General features: G+C 34.8%; 2 protein-coding genes across 3 annotated transcripts; both read right to left on the bottom strand.

The window, feature by feature from the left end:
* Positions 552-4301, bottom strand: LOC104749146 (auxin response factor 18-like). 2 transcript variants are annotated; one of them, XM_010470724.2, is made up of 12 exons: positions 3768-4300; positions 3370-3485; positions 3114-3269; positions 2871-3023; positions 2704-2788; positions 2533-2623; positions 2282-2446; positions 2079-2192; positions 1937-2009; positions 1368-1847; positions 1086-1273; positions 575-936 (listed from the first exon to the last, which is right to left on the bottom strand). In XM_010470724.2, exons 1-12 carry the CDS (start codon positions 3811-3813, stop codon positions 831-833), a joined length of 1773 nt encoding a protein of 590 aa, XP_010469026.1. In that variant the 5' UTR covers positions 3814-4300; the 3' UTR covers positions 575-830. The 2 variants fall into 2 exon arrangements, with proteins under 2 accessions (XP_019093933.1, XP_010469026.1); XM_019238388.1 differs by having other exon boundaries at positions 552-936; positions 1937-2192; positions 3768-4301.
* On the bottom strand, positions 10232-11152 carry LOC104753205 (glutathione S-transferase T3-like). The gene is made up of 2 exons (XM_010475493.1): positions 10955-11152; positions 10232-10882 (listed from the first exon to the last, which is right to left on the bottom strand). Exons 1-2 carry the CDS (start codon positions 11150-11152, stop codon positions 10232-10234), a joined length of 849 nt encoding a protein of 282 aa, XP_010473795.1.

Raw genomic sequence — 14291 nt, 5'->3', positions numbered from 1 at the left:
ACTATATACTGTATATTATATTGTTTTTGTCCGAAACAATATTTCAGAAATTTTTGTTTTCGGTTTGTCATATTTTTAAGGAATACAAAATGTTTCCCATATTAGAAATGCACTGTTTCATGCGAAATGCATTTGAAAACGCGTATATGACAAAATGAGACATGATGAAAGGAAACACGAATTATTTTCATCCTTAAAAGATTTGTGTTTGTCTTTAACGGGGTTTAATGGTTTTATATCCATTATGATAGGACGGGACGGGTTTTTTTGTCCTGAATAAACTTGCCATATTTTTCTTACTATATTTTATTGTAGTTATCTTTACTTTTTACTGATACCAAAAATTGATTAAATCATTCTTTTTGTCTAAGTCAAATTAAAACAAGTTAATATAATTCCTAAGAAAAGTATGTTCACAAACCGATTATCAAAATTAGTTTTTGAAATTAATTCCGCACGTATATGCGGGTCGATCCCTTGTTTCTCTATAATCGATTTCCACGCTTTCAGTTTGAGCGAGTTTATATTTTCAATTAATTTGATCACTAGAATCTTCGAACCCATAACTAACTGATGTACATACTTGGTTTTGAAAAATTGAATGGTTATGGAACACAACAAAGTACATAAAGATGTGAACCGACCCATCAACCACTGTCCCAAAACCGAAATATTTAAAATCGCCAACCGAAAAAATTGACATGAAAAGAAAGAAGAGACTTTATATACACAGACCGAGTCTCTATGGAACCTTACGTACTAAAAACGACGTCGCCGGACTAAACCTTAATTAACAGCTAAACCCTCACCACCTACTTCGATGATTAACATCATTCTTCATTCTCTAACGACGAAGAAAGCTTCCGTTTTGTTGTCATCTTCTTAACTTCATCGCTGGAATATATAAATATCTTCTTGGCCATCTTGCAAAACTCACTGCACAATTTCACATACACAAAACAGGACATATTATACATCGTAAGGTAAAGAGAGAAAGAGATTAAACTAATCACATGTTAAACCAGTTCCGGTTTAGTTCACATTAGTTGGTTTGAGGAGCTAAACAAGGAAACTGGTTTACTTACTTCCATGGATCATCTCCAGCAAGCATCATATCACCTTCATCATCTGTGAAGACAACGACCCATTTGTCTCGAGGACGAAGCTGTCCTTGAATCTCAAACATCCTCTCAAGCTCCTTTATCAATTCATCGTATGACTTCAACAGCGTTAAATCAACCGCACGGCCAACCGCAATCCCTTGCATTTGCACCTTTCCAATCCCAAAGATTCATAGAAATATCAGTTTTGCAAAACATTGTTGTTATTCTATTATGAGATTTTTGAAAGTGTTAGAGATTGATTACTTTAGTTCGACTTTTGGATGTTTGCTGCTTCTTCTGCTCGTTCTTTGAGGTTGGAGTGATGGGTTCTTGACACTTGGCAGTTCCATAAGTATCGTTTAGTTGTTTGTCTGAAAAGATTGGAGCAGGGGGATTGCTTGGGAGATCAAATCCAAACAACCTATAGCAACCACTCGTTGGAGGAGGAGGAGTCTCGGCTATGAGGCTGTTGTTCGAGGAGTATCCACCTGAACTTCTCTCAAGTGATGGATCTTGGAACAGTTGAAGGGATGCATTGGCAGGATCTTGGCTCTGAGGGAAGCTGTACAAGAAACTAGGTGGAGCTGGTGTTATAACCGATGGCTCGATGGGTCTTGACCTCTTGCATTTCGATTGTGGTTGTTGAGCAGGGGTTGTAATTGGGGATGTTGGCAAGAAAGGCTCGATCTCCCATGGTGAGACTTTGTCTGGTCTCTGAACTGTTGTTGGCTCATCCCATTGCACCTAAGAAAGAGGGGGAGACAGAACGTTATATAAAGATCATGTAACAAGTAAACCGGTTAAGTTAAAGAACGAGGAATGGTTAACTGAACCTGCAATGACCTCCATTTAGAAGCTGGCCACTCTGAAGATAGATCACCAGTTCCCACAATCGTACCTGTAAATCTGAAGACGCTCCAGATTTCAGAATCAAAGAACACTGTAAAAGAATGATCAGAAGAAATGAGTACATACATTCTCTCAGGAGACTCTTCTCCTTCAAATCTCATTCTGAATCGTGTACCAAGAGAAAAGCCATGCTTTATAGCTTCCATATACTTGTTCACACCAACTATGAATTGGCTTATCCTGCAAAGACAGAAAACTTTTCTTCAACCTAACGACTCGTAAACAATCTATGTGTAAATAAAGCAAAATGATCGAAAGAAATAATATACCTAGGCTTGTAAAACACAACAAACATTGTTTTTGAACCCACAGCATGAGAAGCTGTAGCAAGAACTCCCAAATGCATGCTCTGACTTGAGATAACCGAAGTAGGCATCGTGCTTTGATGTCGAGCTAATCGCCTCACTCCAACCCGTAAATCTCCATTCTCACCCCTGAAAACACAAAGGCATTACATTAAATCCATGAAGCTAAAACACGACCAGTGAAGTTTCAGACTCAATTTCAGTTTGAGAAGTACCTCAAGAACACGAACGCATCTCCAGCTACAAGTCTTTTCGAGGATACAAATGTACTCCAACCCGTTGTAAGCAAATGTCTCCTAGGTTGTCCTAAACCCCAAACAACCCTCATGACTCGTTTAGTCTCAAACCAAAAAAAAACAAAAGATACTAAAGATTAGTGTGAATACCTCTGAAAATATGCTTAAACCTCCACTCAAAGCCATGAAGATCTCTAGTCACAAGTTCTTGAGTAGGAGTAGCTTGAGTCATATCCTAAACAGTGTAAATTTGAGTGAGACATCAAACCACAGAATCTTTAATTGAGAAGACTTTTATAAGCAAGAATAATATATACCAAGGCAGGCAAGCATTCAGTGGCGTGTTTACGAAGAACAGAGAATCCACCATGAGTGCTTGTATCTGAAGCCGTTAAAATCTTAACAAACGAATGGAACATTTGCTTAGCTGGTTCAACCAGAGGTGGATCAAGACTTGTGGGTTCAATTTGCTGCATATAACACAACAAACTGAGTCAATCAATACTAATCCCACCCCAAAATTTTTTTTCCTTTTTTGGTTTGGGTAAAGAAGAAGTTACATGTTCCTCTGGTTTTAATGTGATCTGAGCGTAAACTTCATCAGTCTCATGCCCCGCCTTCAATGTGACATTAAGAACTCGACAAAGTATCTTTGGAGGAAATATAAATTTAGGAATTTCTTCTGATTTGATTCCCTGATTAGTAGAAGCCACAAGCTGCAACAACAAAAAAAATCCAGAATTTAGATGTAAAAAAACAAAATTGGAAGTAAAAAAAGAAAAGAAATGAAATTTGTTTAGGGGGTGAATGAATTACTTGTTCCATGTGACCCTGAGGGAAGTAGAAAACTCGTTCTTCAGCACGAGGAACTTCAACTAATGGACCTGCACAAGCTTTCCATAGCTCTGTGTATAGTTGATCCTCATAAGACCCTAACATCAAACAAACAAACCCTAACCAGTCACATTTCCGCGGCAAAAACCATTAACAAAAACCAAAAAAAATGTAAACTTTGAAGCTTATAGAGAGATAACGAAGTGGGTTTTTTTGCTTTTTCTTTTAAAGCTCGTTTCCCGAGAAAAAATTTGAAACTTTTACAAAGCTGATTTTGATTCTATACAGCAAAACCCCAAAACAGAGTCACCGTTAAAACTCAAAACAAAACAAAAAAAAATTGAAAATTTTCTCTCAAGTATCATCTGCCTCTTACTCACTTGACAATGAAGTTCTGAAATCATCATCACTTTCAACACTCGCCATTGAAGAAGAACCCCAGATGAGAGAGCAGTAGAAGAAGAAGAAGAAAAAACCCTTGAGGCACGCAGTAAACACTAGTCTTTTAACTAAAACCCCATGAAAGAAACACGAGAGAGAAGAAAGAAAAGGCCCATCAATGGAGCAACCCCAAAAATAAAAAGCAAAACTTTATTTGCTTTATAAAACAAAGGACACACAACAACACAACGGACGGTTATGTCCGTATTGATTGAGAGAATAATTAAAAAACAATCTCTCCTTCAGCCACGAAACCGATCTCTCTCTCTCTCTCTCTCTCTCTTTTTGTCTTCTCCTCTTCTCTCTCAGATTCCGTGTTGTTTTGCCTCAACAATCACAAACTTCTCGCCGTTTTTTAGTTTTTATTTACTTCTTCTCCATACCTAACCTCGATCTGCAGCAAACCAAAGCTGCTTCCTTTTTTGAAGAAGTTTCACGGTATCAGGCGCAATACATATATATTCACACACTCTCTCTCTCTCTCTATATATATATAAAGAGAAGAGATACTAGTTCTCTCTCTTTAGTTCAGATCCTGGAGACCTGTCATTTCTCACCCTACAGTAACTTCAGTTGAATCTCCCTATTTTTCTAAATTTGTTACCTTTTATTTATTTTAATTTTATTTATCATGTCACCGCTTAAAAGGAAACTCGATTTTGTTACCAAAAACAAAAATTTAATGTATATTCAAAGGCAAACGAATCGTCGTCAGTCACGACGTTATCAGTTGATCTTCAAATTAATTTAACCATAATTAATTACATTAATTTTAATTTAACCGTGCTTAAATTTTACTTTTTTAGTTTTCTAAAAGAACGTACGGTGCATTAAAAACGGAGAGGGCCAATCTCAGCCGTCCGATAATGACGATTGTGTATGTAATTAAATAAGCCTAACCCTCCTACTACTATACTACTACCTACACGAAAGCGCGTGAAGCACAAAGCCTTTATATGTACTATAACTGAGACCGTTGCCGTTAAGACTTGACGGTGCCGTTAACCCACATCGTCTATTTTTTTCTTCGTATGTCTGGATCGTGGCAGGCAAACGTGTCGGCTTCTCTATTGTACCCCAGCCAGATTTTTAATTTTTTTTTTTTTTAATAATATAGGAATGGAGTCATAATATTACACAATGTGCCATTGATGGTAATTAGGAGAGGACCCCACATCAATGGCTTAGACCCACACTCGCACAAGGCCACAGGCCACAGCCATGACTTCTCTTTATCGGACGAGCGTCTTGGGAGTCGTGTTAGTTATGTTAGCACGTGCCCCCTGAGTCAAGCCTCAAGCGCGTGTTCATTCATTTTTCTACACTTTTTTTTCTTTCTTCTTCTTCTTCACGCGCTTTATATAAAGCTCTCACAGTAAATTTAAAATCCCTGAAACTATATGAACACAATAACAAATCATGCTTACGGATTTTTTTAGAGTGCATGATTATAATTTTGTAACGTTAAATAAAAATTAACCGGGGAATGATTAATGAGAGAGAGAGAGATATATAGTGTAGATGACACGCGCGGTTAAAATGAGAGTGGTGGAAAAGAGTGAGAAGAAAAAAAGTGGAGAAGCCATGCCGAAGTGTCGAGAAAGTGGTCCCTACATACGGACACGTCAGAGTTAGAGAAATTGCCACGCTGTTATGTCGTATTCTTGACTGACACGTGTCTAATGCTGACTTGTCTTACTCATTTTTCTTCATTTACCGACGCGAAAAGAATCACAAAACTATTATTGAGTTTCTTTGTTCAAAAAAAAATAAAATGTATTATTGAGTTTTGATTTATGTATAGTTGTATTGTTATACCACTCAAAAATATAGTGAATGTTTCTCTAGTTAAACAAATAACACAAGGCATACGAAATGTTAGTGTATTTTGCATCACGAAACACTAGCTATTACAAAATATTATTACGCATCGTTGATTAAAAATATGTGAACGCGTTACAAACTCAAAAACTATATACTGTTATTGATCGGATTCGTATTAGTCTCACTTTTCTTAAACTAGTTTTAACATAAACCATTGAATCTTGAGGAGGGTAAAGTAATTATCAATTGATTCAATTCTATCTTAAATAACTTTTCTTAAACAGTGCAAAACGACTGTACGGACAAATCCTTTGCAAGGCAGAGAGGAGAGATTTGAAATAAGAATCGAATTTCATCACCAAATATTTTTAATTAATTAAAGAGTATAGAAACATAATTTCTAGAAAAGGCAAGAAGAGGATGAGATTACCATAATAAGAAGATTTTTAACGGAATCAAATAATTTTCACAAAGATTCTTATCCTGACCATGCATGGATTTTCATGCCAAATTTGATCGTCATTTTTTTGTTTTTGGGTGAAAATTTTGAATATCTTTTCTAAGTCAGTGACTAATTTTTTAATTAGCTGATTACGGATATTCTCTCAAGTTGAAAGTATTTAAACACAAAAAGGTTCATAGAGCAAAATTAAATAAATAAATAGGATTAGGAACATCCGAACATCATTCAAAGTGAATATCAACCCATGGATTGGAATAAATAACTATACATTTGTTTATTATTTTTCTTGTTTAACATACTTGACTAGATTTGGATCCGTGCTAAAGCACGGGTTAAAATTCATTTTATCTGTATTATAATTTTAAAATAAAATATAACTTATAAGACGGTTTAGCATTGTAAACTGAGAAACGATAGTTATTTTTTTTTGTATGAATATGAGAGATGTATTTTGGTGAATGGAGATCTGAATGATTTATATCAATATTTTTTAACCAGGACCGGACCGGCCGGTCGGTTCGATCCAACCACAACCCGATAGGTATTCCGGTCCGGGTACCCTCTAAAAATCTAACAAATAAAACCCGCAAAAAACCAGAAAAAACCCGCTAAAACCCATGAACCGGTGGTTGAACCGGCGGGTCGGACCGGATAGTCAGTCTCAAATTAAAATATTTTATGTTGGTCACACTTTAAACTTAAACCAAATTATAAATAAATGTTGTTATTTATAAAAGAATCAGTTAGTTATTTTATCTAATCATTTAAAAGTTTAATTTTAGTTGTTTAGTACTTAATTATGTATGTTTTATTCATATATTTATAGAAAAGTAGATGTTATATTCATAAAATGTAATCAAACTAATAAACTAATTGACCCGTAATTCAATCGGTCCGACTTGTTGACCCAGTGACCCAAAACACTTCCGGTTCACCTTCTGGTCCGGTTTTAAAGACATTGATTTATATTAAAAGCTTGGAAGGTGTTTGGTGAGATTTGGAATGTCCCGTTTAAGATTTTCGGTTACAATTAATGTTTTATTTGTTACTATTAATATATAAACTATCAACTTGTAACCAATTAATATATGGATTAATAATATATAACTTATGTATAACCTATTTATAACCATTTATAATCATTTATTTAAATTATAAAGTCTACGAAAATAATGTTGTGTACTTCCTTTCTATTAAAAAGGGGATTAGTGGTGTAGTGGAATCCATTACGGGCAATCTTTATAAAAATTTGTTTATTCTTCTTAATCACTCTTATATTCCATTGATATATATTTGATAATATAGTTAATCACCTGTTTAGTCATAGTCGCCACGTCATTAAACAAGAATAAAAGAATATTCGTAAATTTTATATTTGCACATATTGAACTAATCAACGGTACTCTTTTGTTATATAGTAGTACTATATTGTAAAAATAAAAACGAAAAAAGCTGTGGAAAAATACCATCATGGTTCTATCTTTCTGTATGATTATAATTATATATCACAATGTGGTCCTATCTTATAAGGTTATGGTTCTTGATTTAAGAACTAAACTACTGGCTGGCTCAAGATGACAACCCCAGTCAAGAAATAATTAAAGATTTGATTCCAAGGTCGTATATATCTTCAGCCTTGCGATAATTTAACTTTCTACAAGCTATAATTATTTAAATATTATTCTGTACAATCTCACTATTTGACCGTACACCACATCTGTATCTTCCGTGTCTTCCATTATTCTTATTGCGAGTATAAAATAGGGTAATATCAGAGATTTGTAGAGTTTTAATTTAAACAGAAACTAATTTGTGTATATTGCTTTCTTTTGCTTTTGGGTGGAGCCTAAGAGCATCAATATCGGCAGGATATTATAAGGGGGTTGTTAAATTTTTTTTATGAATTAATTGTGTATTGTTTTGAATATAAGAACTTATGATCTTTTAGATATAATTTTCTCTTCCATTGGTAGGTTCTTATTTTGGGTCTCTTATTTTTGAAAATATTGTTTTCGAAAATTTAAAAATTTTAAATAAAATAGAAGTGGTATAAATATGTAAACATTTAAGATTTTATAAAATTAGAAAATATTGCATTTTAATTAATTTTCAAACATACAAAACATAAGAAAAACATTAATACATATTACAACAGAAATGCAATTCATAAATGGAGAGAATGATTAATTTTAATACTGATTTGCTCCAAATTTTGCCCAAATATTCTCAATCAAATCATCTTGCAAGCATTTATTTTTTTCTCGATCACGAACATCCTTTCGATTCTTGAGCATAGTAGAGACAAATGAAGGCCTGGATGTTGGAAGCGTGTAGTCAACTTCTGAAGCTCTACTTGACTCCATTTGTGCGAATTCAGTTTCATCAAACAGAGTGTATCCATCTCGTTCGTCCTCTACTATCATATTGTGTAGTATGATACACGCTCTCATTATTTTCCCAATTTTTTCCTTATCCCAAATAAGAGCCGGGTTTTTGACTATGGCAAATCGAGCCTGCAAACCTCCAAAAGCACGCTCTACATTTTTACGCACAGCTTCTTGTTGTCTTGCAAATAAAGAGGCTTTTGGAGTTTGTGGTAGTGGAATAGATTGGATAAAAGTAGACGATTTTGGATAAATACCATCCGTCAGATAGTAAGCCAATTTATACTCATGTCTGTTGACACTGTATTTAACTTTAGGAGCTCGACCATGCAAAATATCATCAAAGACTGGAGATCGGTCAAGAATATTGATATCGTTTAATGTACCTGGTAGTCCAAAGAAAGCATGCCAGATCCAGAGATCATAAGAAGCCACCACCTCTAAAACGATTGTGGGCTTTCCAGATCCGCGGGTGTATTGACCTTTCCATGCGGTGGGACAATTCTTCCACTCCCAATGCATACAATCGATGCTTCCTATCATGCTGGGAAATCCGCGAAACTCGTCAATGTCGAGTAGTCTTTGAAGATTTGCTGATGTGGGTCTTCTCAAGTACTCATCTCCAAATAAATTTACGATTGCATTTGTAAAATTTTCCAAGCATGATAGCGCCACGGTTTCAGAAAGTCGGAGGTATTCGTCAAACGCATCAGCTCCAGCACCATATACCATCATACGAATTGCTGTTGTACACTTTTGCAATGTAGATAGACCCAACCTTCCAGTAGCATCTTTTCTTTGTTGAAAATAGGGAACTTCATTTGCAAGCTTCTCCACAATACGAATGAATAATGACTTGTTCATTCTAAAACGGCGACGGAACATGTTGGGAGGGTAAGTAGCATCCTCACTGAAATAATCATTCCACAAGTGCTCAGCTCCGACTTCTCGATTCCTTTCAATGTGAATTCGCTTTTTTCTTGGTTTAGGTGGTGGTTGACTTTGGATTGGTGGAGTAAGAAGATTTTACCATACATGATTGGTGATTTGATCGCATGTTTGATTAAAACATTCATCAAGTATGTCATCAACATCATTTTGGGAAGAATAATGGGAAGAAGAAGCCATTGTAAAAAAAAGGAAACTAAAGAGAAGGAATTTTTTTTGTTGGTTTTGAGAGTAATAGGAAAATGCTTGTGATATGTATTGTTATGAAGGGTTGATCATTATATAGAAAAAGATGATAGCTTGAGTACAAAAAATGTGTGGTACACAAACATTGTAAATAATATGTGGTATAAAAAGAAACTTTAAACTTGTGGTAGAAGTACAAAAAATGTGTGAGTACATGAGATATTTGTGTCACGAACTTGACAATATGTGGTACACAAAAATTGTAAGCAATATGTGGTAAAGTACAATGGCTTCACGGGAACATGGAGGGACTGTCATAGACTTGTCCTTTACGCTTCATGGGAACATGGAGGGACTGTCACGGAGATAACCTTCTTGGTCGACCTGATTCATAAAACAGAATATATTCAACTAACAAACTTAGTCTGATTCATAAAACAGAACATATTCAACAAACAAACTTAATTCGATTCATAAAACATAACATATTCAACAAAAGCATACATCTGATTCCTTGAACATAAGCATACATCCGATTCATGTTATGTTTCAACATAAGCATAGAACACTACAAACATAGTTAATAAAACACAAAGATTCAACCCGATGACATCAAATCATTAATTAGTTTTTCCTTAAGGGCTTTTTCAGTTTTAGTAATTGAATCCTTTTTAGCAATGAGAGCTTCAAGCATCACATGTAAGCTATGTTCCTTTTTCATAGCAAACTCCTTCTCCTTCATAGCGAAATCCTCTTGCTTCATCTCATACATCCGCGTAACACGTTCCAGCTGAAACTCCAAGAAAGCTTTTCCATCCTCCTCCACAGCCGGTTTAGCCTTCCTCTTTGCAGCCTTTGCAGCCTTAACACCAGGAGGAGGGGGCTGTGGTTCATCTTCGACATCAACCACAGGTTGTGCGGACACATCCTCACCCACCACCCTTCCCCTTTTCACTCCATTAACTTTAGATGATGTGCTAGCACACCATTTTTGATCATATCTTAACTCTCGCCAAGCATGCTCCAAGGTAATTCTCTGATTCTGATCATTGAAGTAACTTTGGTGTGCTAGCTTCATCACATCATCTTCGTTTTGTCCACTAGACTTCTCTCTTGTTGCAGCTTCGAAACAACCAACAAACTTGCACACCAAGTCGTTTATCCTCCCCCACCTCTGTTTACAATGATGAGCCTCTCTTTTTGGCCGACCTTCAGCATTCGGACATTCCGCATAGTAATCCTCAATCCTCTCTCAAAATGCTCCACGTCTTTGCTCATTGGATCTGATCGGATCCTTGCTAGTGTTAAGCCATGCACTAACAAGCATGACATCATCAGAAGGTAACCATGCATTCCTTGACTTCCGGTTTTCTAGAGGAGATGCAGGTTCAGATGGAGCCTCCGAACATGGACTCTCACAATGAGTGTATTCGAGGTTTTGGGTTTCAAGTTGACTGGTTAACAGATTGAAGAAGCTTGGGGTCGGACGATATGGATTCATGGAGTCGTCTGAATCCATATTGTGTGTTAAAAGGATATTGAAGAAGAAGTTTTTACGGTTAATAGTGTGGTGTGTGTTTACTTGGTGTTTTTACTATGAGAATTAAGTCTTTCAATTTATATTGTTAGTTAGGTGAATTTAACTTTCACAACTAGTTGCTTTAAATTTTGTATTTATGTTTTAACCTACACTACAACAACCACACAATAAACATCTTCACAACCATAACACAAACCATCATAGTTAAATTTTGATGTAGACCTCTCTAATAGGCAAGTACTAAACGTATTAATAACAACCAACAAACAAAGCAATATCATCAATGTGAGACTCGACTCTTACCTAAAATAACACCAAATTAAATGAAGAAAAAGAGGACGATGCTAAAATACCTTCCTTCATAGCCGAACAGGTAGCAGACTCTATACTCATGTACTTCCATCAATCCATTTGTCCCCATTTAACCTCAAAACAAAATAGAGACATATATCACAATCCGCAAATTACAATGAATATCAAACCAATAACAGAACACAATCACACCAATAACAAAACACAATCACACCAATAACATAACACAAACAGACCAATAACATAACACAATAAGACCAATAACAGAACACAAACAGACCACAAACTGAACACACCAAAACGGAACACAAACACACCTAATTAGAACACTAACAAACCAAAAAACTGAACACAAACACACCTAATCAGAACACTAACAAACCAAAAAACTGAACACAAACGGATCACATGGTTCTCAAGAACCCTAATCCCAATTTAAGCATCACTTATCAATTGTTATACAACACACCAACTCGAAACACAAACAGACCAAATCGGAATACAAAGAACCAAGAACACTAATCCGTGTAAACCATCAATTATAAATCGGAACACAAACACACAAAGAATCCAATTTTTGAACAAACATCAAAAACCCTAATTTGCGATCCAAAATCAAATAAACCTAACTGTAAACCTAATCTTACAATTGAACTGAAAAACTTACACTCTCAATCGGATTGATTCCAGCATTGAATCGCCTTCCCGTTTGCAGCGGCTCCAATACAACCTCCACGACGATTCACTTCGCTGCCGCTACAGTCGCCTCCACCAAGATCTCAGCCGTGTCAAATCGCCTCCGACCAAACACGAGACTGATTCTATAACCTCCAATTAAAGCAAACATCCTTTGTTGGATCAAGACTTCGATCGCGAGTGAAGGAGAGAAAGGGAGAATGAGAGAAAGTGAGAGACGAAAAAATGGTGGTTTGTATCTTAATTTTTTTTTACCCTTTTGTATTTTACAGCCCAACCAACGAAATAATGACACGTAGTGTCCCTTAAAACTGAGTTCAGGCTATTAAATAAGAGGTTCCCTTCAATTTTTTCTTTTCTTCTGATTTATTTTTTTTCTACTAAACTCTAACAACCCCACTAACAACCCCGATCGAGAAGGTCTAATATAAACAAGAGCATTTTAGGGGTGATTGTATTAATAACTTGCAGCATAGGTCTTGTTAGACAATAAACAAATGTAAAAAACATAGATTATTATTCCGCACTCATGTTGTATTATATATTTGTTAAGTATCTCTGTGGAGTACTATTATGTCGATCGAAGAAGACTGAGTTCTTTTAAAAAAAACCTAAATTTTAAGCTGTGCTAAAATCATAGAAACGACTCTTCCCTCCTCTAAAGGGTAAGCTTGTAGTGTCTTAAAACTCTAAGTTCGCTAATAATATAAGTAATTCTAATTAATTTAATTTAAGTATGATTAATTATCTATGTCGTCAATAATGCTAATCTACAAATTAAAAGCTCTTGATGCGTATGCAGCGGGTCCGTTGATTCGATTAGGGTAAGAAATCAGATTCTTCCTTGTTACCATACGTAACTTGGAAATAAAGAGCTATAGTACTGTATATATTATCAACTGTTAAAGATGATTTCATAATAATCTGTTTTTAGTATAAACAAAAGCAATTACTTATAATTTAGTGCTTTGTATTATTGATATCGTTGTTTCACTGTTCAGATTTTAGTTTTTATATATGTTGTGTGAGTGTGACTTATTTACATAATTGTAAACACATGTGCGTATATATATATATATACTCAACAATATTTATGTAGTGTTGTTAGTTGGACTAAATGATAACGTTTTCTTGTTTTTTTATGTCTTTCTTTTACTCCGTATGATTACATTGTATTTGGAACTTATGATCATTACTTTTCTAATTAGGAAGGTACGTATACACTGGTATTATAACTTCGAATATATATTTAGATACGGTTAGTTCACCCAGTTAGAAGTTGGTCAAATATAAACACATTGAAATTACATCCATAATGTTAAGGACATAGGTTTTGTAGAAATTTCATACGTATTATCCATTGGTTCGAGATCTAGTGATGATACTAATTAATAGCAATGTTGTTTTATGTTTGACTGGCTCTCATATCTGATAGTGTACATGTAATACGCAATAAAAAAGATTATAACAAGGCTTTGTGTTTTTATCAGCAAAGGATATATTATAAGATTAAGAATTGAAAAATACAAACTTTCCAAATATGAAAAGTGGGAGTTAGCAGCATTACACACATAATATAATTTTTTTTTTAAAAAGGAAGAGAGAAATCAAATGGTGTAGTAATCATATCATTCGCACTCTCCTTTGTCAATTATTATTATTAAAGGGGTATTTTGGTAATTTAAACAAAATCGTCCGTACACTCTCACTCAAAGGGTCGCTTTCGACCTACTTCACTCCCACTTAAACCGTTAGGTCAAGCTCCCATCTGGGAGAGAATATTTTTGAGATCCATGTTTTTTTAATCTCTTTTAAAAAAAAATATAAAAAATAAAAACTCCGTATATTTTTTTTTTTCTCTTTAGAAAACATAATTTTTTCTTATATAAATATGGAGACAATTTGTGATTTTCTTAGTTGTATAATTTTCACGGAACATGGTAAAACATTAATACATATTCTGCATGGCACCACATTCAAATCCAGTAGTTATAAAATCCAAAACATTGTTCCTCTGACCAATATAGGACTAACTTAGGTGAGATTTTGTGTTTTCATCAATTTTTTTTTTTTTTTTTTTTAAAAAAAATTTGTGAATTTTTATTGAAGA

The sequence above is a fragment of the Camelina sativa genome, chromosome 16 (assembly GCF_000633955.1).
Source record: "Camelina sativa cultivar DH55 chromosome 16, Cs, whole genome shotgun sequence".
Lineage (NCBI taxonomy): Eukaryota > Viridiplantae > Streptophyta > Magnoliopsida > Brassicales > Brassicaceae > Camelina > Camelina sativa.
This window is presented reverse-complemented; position numbering and strand designations above follow the sequence as displayed.